Genomic DNA, 19,792 nt, shown 5'->3' with positions numbered 1-19,792 from the left:
GGTGTGACGAGTATGGGCAGGGGAGGAACTGGGCACTGTGGACACGAGCACAGCAGGGAGCTCTCAACGACACTGTGGGGCCAGTCTCCCTGGGGAGTAACACTGGAACCAAGAAGTGATGGGCAGGCAGGCAGAGCTGGGTGAAGAGGGGGTGGGGCAGGGAAAGCACTGAGGTAGAGCACAGCATCTGAACCACAGGCTTGCTGGCTGTCTCCCTAACAGCTGTCCTTCCTGCTTACGTTTAGGGTGAAAATGCGCCCAGCCTCAGGCAGCAAATCCAACCTCCCCAGGCTCCCTTTCAGCTAAAAGTGGCCTTGTGACACGGTTCTTGCCGGTAAGACATGAAGTTTCCTGGAGGATGCGGCATGGAAAATGTTTGCCCGCCCCTCTCCTCATCTTCCTGCCTTAAACGTAAGTTTTCTGGGGCAACAGTAGGCACCTTGAAAACACAAGGTAAGAAATACCAGGGAAAGAGCTAAAAGAATCACGAAGACACCAACTCTAACATCTACCAGCTGCTGAACCCATGCCTGATGCTGCCAGACTTTGCTACTGAGCCAAATTAACTCCACTTGTTGGGGGCTGTCGTATAGATTTTGTTACCTGCAGCCAACGGCATCCTGATTAAGACACAGGACAGAGTGGCTGGAGCAGAGTGTGACAGGTAGAGCCAGATTATACAGGAGCTCAAGGTCTGATTAAGGGTTTTGTACAAGAGTACCCCCTATCTGTGGGGTATACGTTCTAAGACCCCAGTGGATGCCTGAAACCGCAGATAGTACCAAACCCTGTACATATTATGTTTTCACGTACACTAATAGGTGGGTAATGTATACAGCGTGGACGTGCCAGACAAAGGGACGATTCACATCTCCGGGCTGGACGGGAGCAGGATGGTGAGAGATTTCATCACGCTACTCAGAATGGCATGCAATTTAAAACTTATGAACCGTTTATTTCTGGAATTTCCCATTTAATATTTTTGGACCACAGTTGACCACAGGTACCTGAAACTGTGGAAAGTGAAACCATGGGTGAGTGGGGATTACTGTATCTAATCTTGAGAACCAAGAGGAGTCACTGAATTGTTCATTAGGAAAATGCAAAATAAAACCACAATGAGATACTACTTTATACCCACCAGGATGGCTAAAAATCAAAAAGATAGCAACAAATATTGGTGAAGATGTGGAAAAACATGAACCCTCAGGCACAGCCGGGAGGAATATCAAATGGCAAATACAGCCTTTTCAGAAAACAATTTGGCAGCTTCTTTAAAAATTAAACATAAATTTATTATATGATTCCATTCCCAGGTATCTACCCAACAAATGTCCAAACCAAGACTCGTACACAAATGTTCACAGCAACGTTATTCATAATAGCCCCAAGCTGGAAACAGCTCACATACCCACCGACCAGTGAACGGATACACAGACTGTAATATAGCCATGCAATGGGATACCATTCACCAATAAAAAGGAACCAATTATTAATACCTGCTACAACCTGGGTGAACTTCAAAAACACTACGCTAAGTGAAAGAAGCCTAAAAAATAACAGTATTGTATGATTTCATTATATGAAATGTCCAAAAAAGGCAAATCCATAGAGACAGAAAATAAATTAGTGGCTTCCTAGAGCTGGGAATAGAGATCAAATGTAAACATGCAGGAAGGATATTACTGGGGTGATGCAAATGTTCTGAACTGGATTATAATGATCGTTGTAAAGCTAGGTATAGTTACTCAACATCACTGTACTGAACACATTTTAAATGGGTGGATTTTATGGTCTGCAAATTGCATCTCAATAAAGTCACTGACAGAGAAGCCACTGAAGGACTTTAAGCAAGGCGGGAGATGATCCAATCTTTATCTTAAAAAGATCACTCATCAGGAGAGGTCATGGGCTGATGGTGCAATCCTTTTAGAAGTGAAAAGGGCCCAGTGGTCTGGCCCCAACTCCAACCCGAGAGCCTGCGAACACATGCCAGCCCCCACCTCTATTTCTTTGGGTAAAAACACTGCTCCCTCCAGAGGAGCTAACCACAGCCAAAGTTGACAGCTTGATGCAAACTGAACCGAGATAGGGAAAAATGCCTTTAAAACCACCCTCTGGTGCCTTTCCATTTCTCTCACTCGTAGCACATCAATCCTTCCAGACTCACCGGGCTTGGACAGGCAGAATCGGTTGACGCCTTTGGAGAGGTTATAAATCCCCACGTTCTCAGGTCCATTTCCATCCTGATAAAATTCCTAAGGGACCAAAGCCAATACAATGACTTACTAGGGGAGATGGAGACACAGCGATGATTAATAATATTTCTGTTTCTGAACCAGTCATCTGTTTTGCCCATTAATCATGTGAGCAGCTGGGCGCCACAGGAAAATCAAAAAGCTTCCAAAACTTCCAACAAAAACGTGATCTTTTTCATTCAATCAACTAATATTTATTGAGCACCTGCTATACGGCAGACTCAAGGCTGGGCCTTGGTTGCTGCCGTGGCTCTTGTTTTCAGGGAGGCTTACATTCTAATATAGGAAGAGAGAAAACCCAGGTAGTCAACAAAGAAGTCAGTAGATTTCAGCTAGGAAGTAACAGAGCTTACAGAGAAATAAACAGGGAGCAGGATAGAGAGGGACCACCGCAGAGGCCTGTTCAGCTTGGCCTCAGAACAGACCCCTCCTGAGCAGGTAACATTGGGGCTGCAGCCTGAGTGATGAGAAAAAGCAAATACACTCAACTGTGCAGAAGACACGTCATTCCAGGCAGAGAAGAGTATGTGCAAAGGCCCAGAGAAGGAACCGAGCTTGGTGTGGAACTGGCCGAGGCGGCCAGTATGCCATGGCCCAGTGAGTTAAGGGGGGAGGGGTAAGGGGTAAGGTACGAGTTAACGAAGGGCTGGCCACTGTTAAGGAAGATGGATCTCCGTCTGAGGGAAGTGGAAATCCACTGGAGGGTTTAAGGGAAGGGATGGCTTCCTAAATGTCTATTACTTATTCTCAACTGGATATTAATCAACCCATCTCTCGTAACAAAGCTGTTTGTTGAGCACTTGCAGTTAAGTGGTTAGAGCATTCAACTGGTGTTGGAGACACCAGTCTCACTGCCTCTGGTGTCTAATATAAGTGGCCACTTAATGGCCATTTGCCTCCGTTTCTCCACTGGGACCTTACAGTGACATCTGCCATTGCTGGAAGTCAAAAAATTATATAAAGTTCATGACTGGGTCTACACAGGTGTACACAGGTGCTCCCTTTCCTGAAATCCACTGCGTACACTGCCAGCCCAGCTTCAGTGACTACAAGAGAATAACCAACTCTGTCCTCAGCTGCACCTGTTCATAAACAATAGCAGTGTATGGCCAGGAAAACTTCAAATACGTAAGAGGGTTACTTAAACCTTACCATGCCCCTGGGGAGTGAGTATTATGATCTCAATTTTAGAGGAGGAAACTGAGGCCCACAAACACTAAATGAACTTGCCCGATGCTACAGAGCCCACGTGCTTTGCACTATGGCAACAGCTTCCCCAAATCACTAGTCAAAGTTAAAATTTAATGTGGAGCCAGGACAAGGAAATCTCCCAAACAAAGGCATCTTTCCACTAAGGGACTTAAAATGCTTCCTCATGGTGCTTTCCGTAATAGGTGGGTGAGTCGAGGGGCAGAAAAGGGAATCCGCCTTGACTATCTATGCTGATAATACTCTTAGCATGCTAGTTCTTCTCGCTCTCTAAAAGGCGAGTGTCATTCCACATAAGAGAATCCTCAGAAGCTCCGCTTACCAGAGTGATGGCGTGAGACAGGGAGCATCTCAGCATATAGCCCGTCTGCCTGAACTCAATCGCTGACACATCGTCCTCCAGAACCTCCACCTCTAGACTCTTGTTCTTCCAGCACCAATCTTCATGCAGGATGCTGACTGCAAAGGACACAACACACACCCACGTGGGAACAGAGCACACCGCCTCCCTGAATGCCCCCAGAAAAACAGCGCTAATGAATTCTATGTGTGAGCCTCTATACATATACATACCAACAGATATGTATGTGTGTGTGTGTGTCAGTATACACATAGAGCTAATCACACTGGGAATAAGTAACTGCTAAAGAAAAACTGAAACCAATGGCCATTAAAATCACCAAGAAAGAAATTCAACTGGGCCTAAGAGCAGACTACAAGTAAGACATTCAGGGATTGGCAAACCTTTTCTGTAAGGTGCGAAAGAGTAAATACTTTCACCTTTGCGGGCCACATGGTCTCAACTATTCAACTCTGCCTCTGCAGCACACAAGCAGCCACAGACGATAAACAAACAAGTGGGCGTGGCTGTGTTCCAATAAAACTTTATTCATAAGAACAGGCAGTCGCCCTCAGCTCATAGTTTGCCAACACCTGACATAATAGAAAATATAATTCCCCAGAAAAATCAGCCTACTTTATAAGCCATTCACTGCCAGCAGCTCCCAGCTAAACTCTGACAGAGCAAAAATACAAGCAATGGGAGCTTCTTAAGAAAGGCAGAGAAAAGAGAAACAACATTCGCCAGCACCTTCTGCTTCCCAGGCCCTGTGCAAGGGGCTTCACATACTGGATTTCATGAGTCCTACATTCTGCAGAAAGGTTCTATGACTCCTATTTCAGAAGGGGAAACTGAGTCTCAGGGAGATCAAGTAAGCTGCCTCGCTCACACAGCTGCTAAGTGGTAGAACACGTCCGTGTAATTATTTCACTCTTTTCCGGCATTTAGAAATAAAATGGCATGAGAAGAAGCGTGTGGGTCATCCTGATGAGGCGGCAGTTAGCTCATAAAGCTTCGACTTCTGCATTACTGCCCAAGGCTAAATAATGCACATTCAAGGTCAAGGGGTAAAGAAGAGTTAAACAAGTACAACTGTACAGCTGGGATGCAACTTGAGAGCAGGTTTCTAGAAAGTTTAGAAAGACAGGAAGTGCTGCCTTCGGTTCTTACTTTTGTATTTTCCGGGCAACACGCTGTCAAACGTGAAAGTCATCGAGTTGACCTTGCCAGAGAGCTGGAGGCTCCGCTTCTCGCCCTGGCGGCTCAGGGACTGCAGGGTCACCAGCAGGTCACCGCAGGTGTCTGCAGAGAAAAGATGCGGGGGCCTCACTTGACTGCCTTGTGAACCATAGCACCCGTTTGAACCCTCAATCTCTGTGTGCTGCTTCCCATCCCTCAGCTCCTGAAGGACAGTGCCAGGAGGTTCCTTCAAAGCTAACATGCATCTACTTGATTCTAGGAAGTCTCCCCCTATGCTTGTCATCGGTACCAAACAATGAAGCCACCCAGCAATTATTGCATTAGGGGAAGTAATATCTATGGAGCATCAACAGGAGTAAGAGAAAAATAGACAAAGGTGATGAAACTTTATTGAAAATCCACTTCATACCAGGTATAGAACTGGACCCTTTATCATCATCATAGTAATATTACTAATAATGGCAAAGATTTATATGGCTCTTGCTGTGTTCCAGGTACTTCCAACGGCTATACATACAGTAACTCATTTGATGCTCACAACTACCCTGTGAGGTAGGTACCATTAACATCTCTACATTACAGATGAGGGACTCAAAGCACAGAGAGGTTAAGTAATTTACCCCAGGTCACACAGCAAAGGTTCAAGCCCATGCGGTCTGGTTCCAGAGTCTAAGATCTTAACCACTGTGCTACACTCCCGCTTGACATGACCGCATTTAAGCCTCATTAAAACCCCGAGAGCAGTAGTATTCCCATTTTACAGAAGAAAAACGGAGGCTGGGCAAGTACATGCTTACAGTCTCACAGTGGTAAGTGACAGAGCTGGGATGGAAACCTGGGCCCAACTACCATCTTCCTTTCAGAGTCAGAGGGCAATAAAAAGAAACCCACATGTTCTTCTGGAAGCCAAGGCAGCATTACTCAAAGAGAAATGATATGGTGTTTGTGGCAATTATTCAGAAAGAACTGCACACGACACAGACTCTCAGACACACACCACTCCCCGGAGCAGCTTCTGCTTTTACCTTCAATGCCGCCCAGTGAGGAAAAGCTCACCAAAATCCCACCTCTCCCCACTTACTTCTTTGAACCTATCTGTTCTTGCTTTCAATTGACATCTTACCCAAACAAGAGACTTTCCCCGAAACCGATGCCAAAAACTGCACGAAGGCCACGTCCATCACAGGCCTGTCAGTCACAGCCAGAAGCAGCATCTGAGGCTTCAACATCAGCCCCGCTCTGGTCTCCGCCTCAGGAACCATCACCTGTGGGACACACAGAACAAGGTCAGCGGCTGCATCAGGGCCGCTGCTCCCTGACCGACGTGGCACCAGAACATCCACCTGGGCCCAAGGCTAAACGGATTCTGCAGGACGAAGGTTCATTCCTAGGCCTAGTTTTATAATCACAACAGATCTGCATACAGCCGGTGTGAAGAAAACATATTTCTAGGCAGACATAAAGCACTAGCCTTCAGCAGCGCCAGGTGTACACAGAAGCGTATCAGGGCACGCAAAGCTGTCATTGATCATGTGCACCCAGGTGGAAACCATACGAAATCCCAGAACCTGATCCTGGCTTCAGGTCACTCGTGACACAAGCTGTGAACTTGTGGAGGCCACGTGGATGACCAACAGTGGAACTGGGCCATTTCTTCTTCCCTCATTTCTGTGTGCCTTTGTCAAGTTCACAAGAGGGACTGGGAGAGGAGGCAGTGCTTGCCTTCTTCATCCCTGGTAGAGATCACATTCTGGAATTGCCCTTCCCTGGAAAAGGGCCTGATTATGCCTCTGAAAGGGCCTCTAAAGGGTTGTCCATGTGGCCAACGTCACAAGACACTGGCTGGCTGGTAAAGGAGCTGCCCACCCACACAGTATGCTGTTCGTGGAAGCAGGGGCAAGGCTGTGCGCCCATCCCATCTCCTTAGCGGCTGCGGGGGGGGATCCCACTGGCCCTACAGGGGAGCAAAGTCTTAGAAGGACCCTTCCCAATCCCCTCCCCTGCTCTTCCCCAGGGAGCAGCTGACTTGACGGGTGAGAGCCTGAGACCGCACGGGGCCGGTGGCCTGACCTCCGTTTCTGTCTCATCTCTTGCCCACTGCCCCCACCAGTGCTCAGGCTTTCACCCTGGCAGTGAGACTACAAGCCAGGGTCTCCCCTGCTTCTCCACCTGCCTGGATGGAGAAATTAGGTGGTGCCTGCCCAGCGTCTTCAATTTACAGCAAGGCAGGAAAAGGGAAGCTCTGTTTGGCCTCAGGGTCCAGAAGCCATGCTCTGTGGATGTTACTGAGCTGCCATGAATAAAGAGTTCACTGCGATCTCCTTTGGGGACCTGTGGATATTCAACAGCAGCCAGAAGCCTGAGAAGGTGGAGGCATGACTGGCAGCCTGATACTAACCCCTAATAAACATCAGGACTGGAAAAGAGAAAGGCCTGTTGCATCACCTTCAAACCAGCTGCCTGCCTGCTCTACTAACTGTGACATGCAGGAATGTAAAGATTTCAAAATAAGAAGTTGGGAATGGAAATGCTCCTTCTCTAACCCCATTTTAAAATAACCCTTTTAAAATCATTGGTGTTTTTTTCAAATATCTTAAATAGAACAAAACTCGTCATACCTGGACTTTGTAGGTCCCTGGTTTTGCTTTAAAACAGAATGATCCCTGAGCATCCATCTCCACGGTGACCAAAGACTTGTCCTTGTCTTGAGAGGACAGGACAACTTTGTATTTACTCATCTGCTTGATAGTGTCAGGGAAGCGAATGATTGATATCTGGCCACAGACACTGAACCTGCAACAAGGGGACCGTTCATTCCAGCATGAGAACTCAATTATCACAGGAAAGGTGCTTAGCAACCCAAACTATGCATCCCTCTTTCAGCCCTCGTCCCTCAGACTAGTATGATCTTAATGAAGAGATAGGAATGTAGCCAAAATGACTCCAGTTTTAAAAGCAACCTTTAGAAAGAAGATTGGACCTCTTTCTGCATAAGGAAAAGGCAGAGCGAGGGCCCGGGGCAGGGCTGTTTGTATGTTCTGGGTGACATCTGGCCATCTCCCACTGCAGAGGCAATTTTCAAACAATCTGTGGATGATAAAAATGCTTCAGATAATTGGGTCGTGGATGGTGGAGCAGCTTCGAACTGAGAATGTGGACTAGTCCTTAAAAGCAAGAGCTGGGCTTCCCTGGTGGCGCAGTGGTTGAGAGTCCGCCTGCCGATGCAGGGGACATGGGTTCGTGCCCCGGTCCGGGAAGATCCCACATGCCGTGGAGCTGCTAGGCCCGTGAGCCTGGCCACTGAGCCTGTGCGTCTGGAGCCTGTGCTCTGCAATGGGAGAGGCCACAACAGTGAGAGGCCCGCGTACGGCAAAAAAAAAAAAAAAAAAAGCAAGAGCTGTAAGCTGCCTATGAAAGTGTGGTATTACCCAGGGGATAAAACAAGGCAGGGTTATCAAAGACGCCTTCCTTGCCTGTGATTATATATAATGCACAGATAAAAGCAATCTGAGAGATCTGAATAGTAAAGGTAATTAAGTTAAACAAAAATGCAGAGCTAAAACTGAACTCTTTAGGAGCTAGGAGCCACAGAAGCAACTTATAAGTGAAAAGCCCTATTAAGGTAATGGCTCAGACTGGAGACTGCAATGAGCAGTGTGTAAAGTGCTACAAGGCACACCTCCAGAAGCACATGAAAGGCACATCTGCTCACTAATAAACACCAACGAAGCCCGGCATCCGTGGAGTGACCGTCTTCATTTTTAGACGGTGCGTTTAAGTGTAATAATGTCCCACAGCTGGAGGCCACAATCGCTTCTTCAACTGCCTAAAGATAATATTTTCTAATCTTAAAGAGAATCACTTTAGATAAAAAATCAGTTGTGCCTTTTGACAGAAGGAGAATAAAAAATGCCGGATTTAGCGCTGGATAATTATGGGGTGCACTAAATGCTGGCACACCCACTATGCTGCAAAGAAAAAACAGCAGAAGGAACAAGAAGGCGGTGGAACGCTGTGTGTGTGAAGTCTGGGAGCGAAGGAGAGCACAGCCGTCTCCCTAAAGGGATGTGACCAGCCTGGCCATGGGGGCTCAGGCTGGACAGTGAGGGGCAAGACGCCACAGCCCACGGGCCAAGTCACACCAGCCACTTGTTTCAGGAGGGACCGTGAGCTAAGATGGTTTTCACACTTTTAAAGGGGGAAAAAAAAAATCAAAAGATTATTTCATGACACAATAAACGACATGCTACTATGACATCAGTGTCCACACATAAAGTTTTCCTGGAACACAGCCAAGCCCGTTCATTTATGAACTGTCTGTAGCGGGTTTTGTCACAGAGACCTTATCAGCCCATGAAGTCTGAAATATTTATTCTCTGGTCCTTGACAAAGTGTGCCAGCCCCTGATCTAGATTCAAAGGCTTGCCTTTTGGTTCCCTACTGTGTACTATCAGAGAAAATGGATAGGAAGGGACTACTGATGGAATTATTCTCAAGGACCTTCCATATTCCCTTCATTTCTGCCCATGTCGGGGGGCAAGTCCCCTTATTCATTCCAAGTTGAACCTCTTTGCCTAAGTTTTAAATATTTTAACCATACAATCAGTTTTAGCTCGTACTCTCAATAAAAGATAAGTGTCCAATTACCCTAAACCTCAAATATATATTGTTTTAGTTTAGAAAAAGAACTAAAAAGCCAGTAAGACAGTGTTTTGTTATACTGAAGCTCTTAAAAATTGATGTGTCAATAAACTATTTCATCAGGATTTAATACATTAATGAAGAGAAATCAGTAATTTTGGTGCATCATAAGACAACTATATTCTCGTTGCCATTTAGACAGAAGTCAGAGTTTGATTTTCAAATAAATTAGCAAATAATTTTTTTAAAAGGGAAAAACAGAAAGAGTAAGAAATATCAATGAATTAAAAGGCAAACGGACCAAAAGGAAAATGATGAATTTTTCCAATTATGCTCAACAAATGTTGTTTCTCTTTCTTTGACCCAAATATTCCACTTTAAAGAAGAAAATAAATATAAAATTAAATTACGTTCTCTCATCTCCATGAATGGCACCTCCTCAATCTACCCTGATGCTCAAATAGGAAACCTGGGCTCTGATGCACAAAGCCTCCATATCACTCATCAAATCCACCTACGCCTCCTCCCTCCCCCACCAGCAGGGTCCCAGGTCCCACCGGTCACCACCTCCTCCAGACAACTGTCACACCTCCCATCTACGCCCTCCACTTATACTCTGGCTTTCCTCCAATCCACTCTTCACACAGCAGTCGGGAGAAAAAAAAGACAAAAAAACCCCAAAACTTTCCAAAATGCCCTGATCCACGCGGCTCCCTTGATGAAAACTCATCAATGGTTTCCCACTTCACTTGGGGAGAAGCCCATCCCCACAAGATGGCTACAAGGCCACGTGGCCCTCCAGCCTCACCATTGCCCCCAGCCACGCTGGCTGTCCCCACCCCGACCCCAGAGCTCCTCTGTCCCCTCCAGGCCCTGGCACACGCTGTCCCCTCTGCCTGCCAAGCCCTCCACTCGGCTACCTTTCGGTCCTCCCAAAGGTCTCGGCTCCCACAGCGCCCCACCTAAACGAAGTCCCCTCGGAGTCCCCGAGCTCTTCCTGCACACCCACCCCAACTTACCGTCACTGACTCCTCGTCTTCAGTCTGTCTCCTGGACCCCTGCCTTTGTGACGTTAGCCTGGTTCCCTGTACACACCCAGCACTTATCATGGTGGCTCACCTGGAGTCGCTGCTCAGAACTGTTTATGAGGGAAGCAGGGAGAACTGCAGCCCAGGAGTCACTTCCTGAGGCTCCACCACGGCACACACAGCAGCAGGCTCCACGGGTGCTCTGCTTCCTCACCTGCCTTTCAACACTGAACCCCAGACCCGGACCCCCCGCCTGCCTACAGACAACGGTCACCTCCTCAGCGACCAAGCCAATAAAGCATGCCTTCAGGGCTCAGCTCCTGAACCTCCGAGACCGTCGGGAGGTCACACCTAAACCCCCACCCCAGGTTCTCCTAAGACCGCCCCTCGAAGGCTGACATTCTATTTCCGGTCCACTGATCCACTTCTACCTGCTCTTACACATTCGAGGTTCTGGCTGCCACCTGCGGCCGAGTCTTCCTGATTTACAATCTATCCAAGCACGTGGTGGAGAGCGCCACCTAGTGGGCCTATGGACCGCCGCGGCCAAAACTTAAGCTTCATCCCCGACAGGCTCCTCTCCCCGTCCACAGCCATCCTGCCTCTCAGGCTGGGAACCCTAAGACATCTTCCAGATCTGTCCCTGACTTCCCCATAAGACAGGCCCTCGTCAACTCTGCTTTCAGGCCTCCCGCACCCTCTCCTCTCCCCTTCGAGGCCTTCCCCCCAGCCGTGGCACCACAGTGTCTCACTGAAGACAAAAATCTAACCACATTACTTCCGTGCTCACACCGTTCACCGGCCCCTTAACTTTTCTCCCTGGTGGTGAAAATCCCCGTCTTCCAACAGCGAGTGAGGAGGCCCTCTGACATCTGTCCCCTTCATCCACCCAGCACTTTACACTCCAGCAACACCAAGTGCTATGCCCCCATCCGCACCGCGCTGCTCTGAGAGGCTTCTCTCCACGCAGACCCTGCTCACCAACCCCCACCCCGTTAAGTTACTGTTTAGTGAGCACCTATTGCCAAGGAGGGATGGCAGCCTCCCCATTCTATAGGTGACACACGGATAAGAGAAAGACCCAAACTCTGACTCCAAGGCCAGGGTTCTCTGCACTAGGCACTGTCACTACTTGGTAAAACTACAGGAATTCAACCACGGGATATCCCCTCACAACTCACAATAAGTACAAAGTGGGAAGAACTGTGACAACGACCCGAAGCATCTTACAGCAAACGTTCTCAACCAACTACATTATCTTCCAGTGAAGCCAAGGCAGGCTCACAGATGTGAAGTCAGGTGTAACAGATCTTCTCCTAACTTGAACCCATTTTAACTTTGAAGCAAGATGACTTTCTTGAAGCAGCTAACAGTTAAGCACCTTCAGTTTATAACACTTAGCTCTGATCTTTCTAAAGAAGCCAGCCTGAGTTTCTCCATAGGTGTCTGAGACTGGATGTGGACCCTTGGCAGAAACGCACGGTCAGACAGAAGGTGGTCTTGTCCTCCACTGGCCGCCAACGTAAGCACCGGCGCTTCCAGGCCCCGCACGCCCGCCTTACCCTGTGGCGATGATGTCAGCCAGCTGAGGCGTGTTGGGTGCGATTTTGATTGAGACGGTTTCAAAGTAGAGGTGCTCCTTCTGGGCGTGGATGGTGTACGTCCCGGTTGTTATGTTCTCCAGACGGAACGAGCCATCGGCTTTTGTTTTGACTGTAAAACAAAAACAGGCCAACAAAGGATGAGACAAAAACAACTGTGTAGCCCTCATCTACACAGGGATACTCGAGACCAAAAGCTGGCATGTTTTCATAGAGTCGTTAAGATTTTCTTTCCTTTCCATTCCTCTCTGTGAGCAAAACCCAGCCCAGACAAACAGGCCAGGGCCCAACGTGTCTGCCCACCTTTGATCTGGTTGTTCAGGGTGACCACCGCGTCCGGGACACCCTCTCCTTCAGGTCCGTTCAAGACCCTCCCAGTGACAGAGAATCCCATGACGTGGAACACAGGCTAGAAGATGAAGAACAGGGAGGAGGCTGTCATGTGCTTGAGCCGCAGAAGCCCCCCTCATGCCCCTCACACCGCCACTCAGCACCCCTGCCTACGCTGCCTTCTCCTGGTGCCCCGTGCCAGCCAGCTCCCTGCCAGCTCACCCACCCGCAGCCCCTTCCCACGTCTTGTCTTCCGCTTGGTTTATGTGTCTGGGGCCTCCTCACTTGTGAGGGCCAGGGCTTGGCTCTCTGCACTCAGCAGGGCTCCAGCCATCCTGATCTTGGGTTCCTGCATGCTTTCCCCACGAGGGGCTTTCACACCAGCTGCTCCCTCAGCCTGGATTTCCTCCCACACCTGCAGAGGACGGGGGAGAGGCCGCCCCTTCTCGTCCTTCAGGTTTAGCTCAAACTGTCACCACCTCTGAGATGCTCTAACTACCCTCTCTCGGGAGCCCCTGCCTCACGCCCCAGCCAGTTACTGTCCATCACACTAACCTACTTTCTAGGCTTCAGCAAAAACCTCCCGATTATCTGGTATGTCCTTGTTTGATTTCTTCTAGTTTGTCTACCTCCCACTAGAATGTGAGCTTCATGAAGATAGGGACCTTTTCTGACTCAGTCACCTGCTACACAGTAGGCACTCAATAAATGACTCCTGAATGGATGGATGCATGCACGCATATATGCAACAGCATTTGAGCTCTAAGAAAATGGCTTCCTCTTTAGTCAGGTAGCTCTTCTTCTTCTTCTTCTTTTTTTTTTTTTTTTGCGGTACACAGGCCTCTCACCGCTGTGGCCTCTCCCGCTGCGGAGCACAGGCTCCGGACGCGCAGGCTCAGCGGCCAAGGCTCACGGGCCCAGCCACTCCGCGGCATGTGGGATCCTCCTGGATGGGGGCACAAACCTGTGTCCCCTGCCATCGGCAGGCGGACTCTCAACCACTGCGCCACCAGGGAAGCCCAGGTAGCTCTTCTTGATCCTTCTAAAAAGACGTGGTTAACCCACCTATTAAATTATATATTCACTCAACAATCACTTTTATTAGGCACCTACCACGTACCTGGCACTAAATCACGTGTTAGGAATACACTAAGGAATAAGACTCAACGGTCCCGACCTCATACAGCTTACAAGCCACTCCCTGAAATTCCATTCATGTCTGTTTAAAACCTTGCATTTGGTTGTGATCTGGGAAATGTCTTTCCCCACTCACCTGCCCCCATCCTTCTGTGCAAGCCCCTTGAAGCACGAAGGACTTGACCTTCACCCTTCCATCCCCCCTCCAGGGCACAGCGCTACAGTCAAATGCTTTACTGAATCTTAAAAGGCAGAGTGAGAACCCCACTGAGAATGTGACCTAAAAGCTAGCTCCCACCAGTTTAAGCTACTTTAACACAGTACTTTCTAATGTAACATTAAAATAAAACGATTAAATTTAATTTTTTCAATAACTGTAACACTGGGTGGTCCACTTATGAAAGACTGCTGTTTTCTTCGGGGATCTGTTCTATCTAGCAAATTTTCTACAGTAACCATTTTCTACGTCTGTAATTAAAGATAGAACTATGATGAAAAACACATTTACCATCTATTTTAGGGCCTGTATCACCCCATCCATCACCCCACCTGTCATTCCACTGCGGGCTCTGTCAGCTCTCACCTATTCAACTGGTCCCTCACTTCCACCTTGCCCCCTGCAGACTCTTCTCAACATGGCAGCTGGAGGGGACACACCTCTTCTTCTGCTCAGAACCTTTCAGTGGTGCCAACTGTTACCCAGAATGGCCCACCAGGACCTGCACAACCTACCCGACCATCTCTCTGACACTCTCTCCTCTTCCTCCCTTCTTCACTTGCTCCATTCCAGCCACCCTGGCCTTTCTGGGGTTCCCTAAACCTTCTGGCCACACTCCTGCCTCAGGACCTTTGCACCTGCCATTCCCTGTCTTAAACACTCTTCCCACAGATGTAAGTACAGTTCGTTGCCTCTTCCCCTTCAGGTTGTTACTCAAAAGTCACCTTCACCCTAAGGCCTTCCCAAGAACAACCTATGAGACCTCAACCCTATCTTAACCTTGAAACTATATAATCTCCTTTCTTGCTTTATGTTTCTAAAGAACAAAGACTTTCTCATATACTTTCTTATTTACTTATTTTTAAGTATATTGTCTCTTTCTGCCATTAGAACATGAATTCCACAAAAACAGGAACTTTTGCCTCTTTGGGTCACTGCTATATGCCCATCGCTAGAATAGTACCTAAAATATATGTCATTGACACTTGGTAAATATATTTCATTGAATGAAGTAGATGTAAATAGGGCTCTAATTCTCTAAGATAAAGACATTATGTGAGAGAGGTGAAGGATCTAGTGGATCCCAGAATGAAGTGGAAGAGAGTACAACATTCTGTTTTTTTCCAACAGTACTTCTAGATAAACTGATTTTTTTTAACACATTTGCAACACCTGTGCCCAGGGATGGGAACTCCAACAGAGAGGCCTTACCTCAATTTTCAGGCTGTCATGTTCCACTGTAAAGTCAAGTCTAGAAGGAGCAACGTCAAAGGTAATCCTCTCCCCTCTATAGAATGGTATCTGGAAGAAAAAGTCGGTTAATTACCAAGAGCCAATAACATGATTCAACCATCAATATTAACACTCAATCCAGCAGCCCACAAATAACTAGGGGTTCAAAGCAGGCAAAGAGACACTATTAATCATAACTGTTTCAGATTTGTGCAAGAGAAAGACTTGCACTATTCCCAGCTGTTACTGAGGGGACAGAGTTACATCTTCAGTAACTGCTAAATAAAATGTTTATGGAACTGCAGGCCAACCATTCAGTCCTTTGATATCCAAATGGCACTGACTTTTCCCGTTGATATGTGTCCCAAACATAAACAGAATGGAAGTCGACTTCACTCACCACAGTATAGCCTCCACTCGGCAACGAAGAGAAGGAGAAGGAGCCGTCTTCTTTGGAGACCGTGTGGCACAAATACACCAGACTCTCGTCTTGGGGTTGGAACCCAGGCACTGGGGAGATGTTGCAGCCCAGGACATCCTAGGCCAGGAGAAAAAACCCAAAATGACTTCCTTTTCCACTTACATGTTCTGATTATTATCAAATAGCCATGCTTTAAAAATACTTGTAGGGGCTTCTCTGGTGGCCCAGTGGTTGAGAATCTGCCTGCCAATGCAAGGGACACGGGTTTGAGCCCTGGTCTGGGAAGATCCCACATGCCACGGAGCAACTGTGCCCGTGAGCCACAATTACTGAGCCTGCGCGTCTGGAGCCTGTGCTCCACAACAGGAGAGGCCGCGATAGTGAGAGGCCCGCGCACCGCGATGAAGAGTGGCCCCCACTTGCCACAACTAGAGAAAGCCCTCGCACAGAAACAAAGACCCAACACAGCCATAAATAAATTAATTAATTAAAAAAAAACTTGTATAAGTTTTATTTCACAAAATATATATTTCTGAAACCTAGGACAGAGCAGAGGACATAGTAGATTATAAAATCTTTACATTCAAGTTTGAAAAGTTAAAAATGGTCACCATCCTCCAGGTAAGAAACTGGAGTGGCCCAAGTTCACACAGCTGGTCAGAGGCAGAGCTGGGATTTGTCTGAACTTGGGTCTGTTTGATTTCAAAGGCAGTGCACTTTCCACTGAATTCCACTGCCTCCCAGTGCAGACATTCAATTTCTTGTGAGTCAACAGAGAAACACAAGGTTCTTAAATGCTGAAACCATAAATCAACCTTGACCTGCATTTTATTTTTTATTTACTTTTTTTTAAATTGAAGTATAGTTGGTTTACAACGTTGAGTTAGTTTCTGGTATACAGCAAAGTGATTCAGTTACACATATATATATTCTTTTTCAGATTCTTTCACCATTATAGCTTATTACAAGATATTGAATATAGTGCCCTGTGCTACACAGTAGAACCTTGCTGTTTATCTATTTTATATGTAGTGGTGTGTTTATCTGTTAATCCCAAGCTCCTAATTTATCCCTCCCCACCCCCCAGCTTTCCCCTTTGGTAACCGTACCTTTGTCTTCTAGTCTGAAACTGACCTGCATTTGAAACCGTGTATTCTTAGTCTGTGATCCCCCGTGCCCCCAGCCCTGCCCACAATCTCTCTTGTTCTTCACTCTTCTTTGCTTACCTCTTTGGTTACTAAAGAAGAGAAGAGAAGAAACTTCACCCCTTTCATGGGTTCCCCGTCACTGCGGACAGAGCCAGACACGTTGTAGCCAGCCACTATGAGGGGGCCCGCGGCATTGGCGTTGGAGGTCATTACTCGTACAGTGGTGCTCGCCTACAAGAGAAGATGTCAACTTCCAAAAGAATAAACACAAAGCGTTTAACAACACGAGGACATGCTGACACTAAAATATTAACTGGGGGGAAGCAACATACAAAATTGCACGTGTAGTACCATAACAACTGTTTTTTAATTCGCAAAATGAAGTGAAGGGAACTGTGGCAAAATGGAGATGATGGTGATTTCGTCTAGATGGTAACAATTTACCTCTTTTACAGTTTTCCACCTTCCAGATTTTCCACTTCCGCTCCTTTATGCTCTTCTGTATGTTCCAATTTTTTTAATGAACATGCTTTATTTTTTTCCATGTTTAATGGTATGTATGTGTGTATTTTTAAACTCTTTGTCAAAGTATAATTCACATGGGGAACACTGCACACAGTCTCAGTGTCCAGCACAGTGATTTTCCCAAACTCACCATGCATCCAACACCCAGACACAGAACAGAACCAGCACCCTAGAAGCTCCCCTCATGCTCATTTCCAGTCACTACTCCCCCAAAGGGCAGCCATTATCCTGACTTTTAACAGCCTGCTTTACTTTAAAACACAATTTTACATGAATAAACTCAAATTCCTTTATGTATACAATTAACAGACAATGCAAACCTTAAAATGTATTCTATTTATAATGTGTAAGCTATGGGGTTTCAAATGAAACATTTTTCAATGTTGCCCAGAAGAGAAAAATCCTGAAAACAAAGTCATAAAAAGAATACAGACATATCTAGGTGTGAAACTATATCATCAATTATAAATGCGTAAAACTTACAAGGTAAAAACTGAAATATTGATGTTTCTTTAGCAAAAAAATGAGACGCAGCCTCAAAACTAATATAAAAACTAAGCCTGTCAAAATGTTCTTTAAGTCTTAACTTCAATTTGTTTCTTCACAGTTATTACAGAACCTCGCTTAGTATTTTTCTTCCTTTTTTTATCTTTTGTTATAAACTATTTCAGTCAAACAAAAAATAGATATAGGGATCTATACCAAAGGACACCTATATAAGTTCCAACCAGCTAAAGAATAAAAGAGAAGAAACACAATTCTAGACCCTTGCAGATGCCCACGTCCCCTTCCTCCCTCCCTCTACAAACATCAGTACCATAATGAACATACTGTTTGCCATTCCCACTCACGTCTTTACAATTTTCTACATGTGAATGTATCCATAAGTGGTATTATCGTAAGTGTTTTTAATGACTATATAAATGGTATCACATTTCCTTATCCTTCAGCAATTTGCCTTTTCCCTTCAACTTTATGCTTTTAAGCACAGTCATATTGATATGCATAGCTCTGGTTCATTCATTATTGCTGACATACAGAATTCTACTGTGTGATGAAACCACAATCCATTCTCCTCTTAATGGACATTTAGGTTGTTTATAGTATTCTGTTACTACAAACAAAGCTGCAATAAACATTCTTATACATTCTCCTTGGGCACATGTACAAGAGTTTCTAAATTGTTAAGTATATTTATAGATTGCTGTTACAGACTAAAAAAAGAACAATAAAATAATCTCATCGGGTCCTTCTGGTGTTGACTTGGCTTAAAATAGCTACAGTTAATAACAGACCAATTTCACAGCAGGATGACAATGTTGTTACCTAAAACTGAAACCAATATAAGCAACATCTGCTACATGGAGGGAGTTTTCCTGTATAAGTACCACCAAACTAATCAGCAGCACCATTGTTTTTTTCCATCGACTTCTAGAAAAACCATAAAATCATTTCATACCTGGAATTGAAAACCTCTACATTTGTCCCCAGACCAGCACACTGTTGGCATGGCCATCGACATAACTGAAATAAATGCTCACCTCTTTCAATGGCCAGGTTGGATGAGTTGCAAGGATTTCGTAATCTCCAGGAAGAACTTTAAAAAACGCAAACCTGAGAAATACAAAATACCACTTCACTTTCTGCCAACAACTCATGCACTTCTAATTTTAGGACAACTATTGGAAGCATAAGAAAATAATGTTTGAGTTATCACGAACTTGCCCTTAGCCAGTTAAATGAGCATAAATGAAATTCAATCCTTCGCTGTACAAATCCTCATCAGACAACACTTATTGGGCACTGGCTGTGTGCAAGGAGAGGGGTTCATGTGCTAATGGGAAGGAAGGCTCATGTTTCCCTTAACCCCAGAAATTTCTGGCCTAAAAACCAGTCCCTGTGGTTCAGCAAGGATCAGTCACAGAACATTCAAGTGTGTGTTAACAGAGTGAGAGGCATGAACAGGAGAGAAGGGAAGCATCCAAAGCAGAAGAAGTGGGAATGGACGAGAGGTGGATAAAGAACAGAGGACAGACCCAATAAGCTGAGACGGACGCTTACACAAGATGACACTAAGCGTTAGGGGAGGGCAGGTGACAATGAGCTTGACTCCTACCCCAGAGTTTATTAAGACCTGTTATCAGACACAAATAGAAGCCAATCTGGGTTCTTGCACAAAGCAACTGTGATGAAACCAGAAGCTGACAAAGATTATTCTAGCAGCTGTGAACAAACCAAGACCAGAGTGGGATGAGCTGAGGATGGAAGCACCACTACCAGGATTCTGACACATATAGCTCTTTAGATTTGCAAAGCATCGGACCATGAAAGGGCTAATTCCAGCAATATGAACTCCAAAAATTTCATGCAATTTCTTCTTCTGTGGTGGTATTTTATTACATCCAATGTTGCCTGTAATAACTGGATAGAGCCTGGAAATCAATTTGCTACAAAAGAGTTGACACTGCCACTGGATTTTGGCCTGGGTAAGATTCAGCCTCTAC

At 46.1% G+C, this 19,792-nt stretch overlaps 1 protein-coding gene across 5 annotated transcripts in view; it reads right to left on the bottom strand.

Moving 5' to 3' along the window:
* The window catches only part of LOC116739903 (nodal modulator 1), a 52,819-nt gene that overhangs the window by 22,490 nt on the left and 10,537 nt on the right, over window positions 1–19,792 (bottom strand). For all 5 annotated transcript variants that reach the window (XR_004345738.1, XM_032604782.1, XM_032604783.1 and 2 more), the window contains exons 6-16: window positions 18,830–18,902; window positions 16,842–16,994; window positions 15,595–15,732; window positions 15,174–15,263; window positions 12,581–12,686; window positions 12,239–12,389; window positions 7,626–7,800; window positions 6,131–6,272; window positions 4,978–5,109; window positions 3,790–3,926; window positions 2,171–2,258 (exon numbers count right to left, since the gene is read on the bottom strand). Coding sequence is in view for 4 of the 5 variants with exons in the window: in XM_032604782.1 (XP_032460673.1) it covers window positions 2,171–2,258; window positions 3,790–3,926; window positions 4,978–5,109; window positions 6,131–6,272; window positions 7,626–7,800; window positions 12,239–12,389; window positions 12,581–12,686; window positions 15,174–15,263; window positions 15,595–15,732; window positions 16,842–16,994; window positions 18,830–18,902 (1,385 nt within the window). In the remaining variant the exon portion in view is untranslated. The remainder of the gene's footprint in view (window positions 1–2,170; window positions 2,259–3,789; window positions 3,927–4,977; window positions 5,110–6,130; window positions 6,273–7,625; window positions 7,801–12,238; window positions 12,390–12,580; window positions 12,687–15,173; window positions 15,264–15,594; window positions 15,733–16,841; window positions 16,995–18,829; window positions 18,903–19,792) is intronic.

This window comes from Phocoena sinus, chromosome 15 (genome assembly GCF_008692025.1).
Source record: "Phocoena sinus isolate mPhoSin1 chromosome 15, mPhoSin1.pri, whole genome shotgun sequence".
In the NCBI taxonomy this organism is placed as follows: Eukaryota; Metazoa; Chordata; class Mammalia; order Artiodactyla; family Phocoenidae; genus Phocoena; species Phocoena sinus.
Note: the sequence above shows the minus strand (reverse complement) of the source record. Positions and strands in the feature narration are given on the sequence as shown.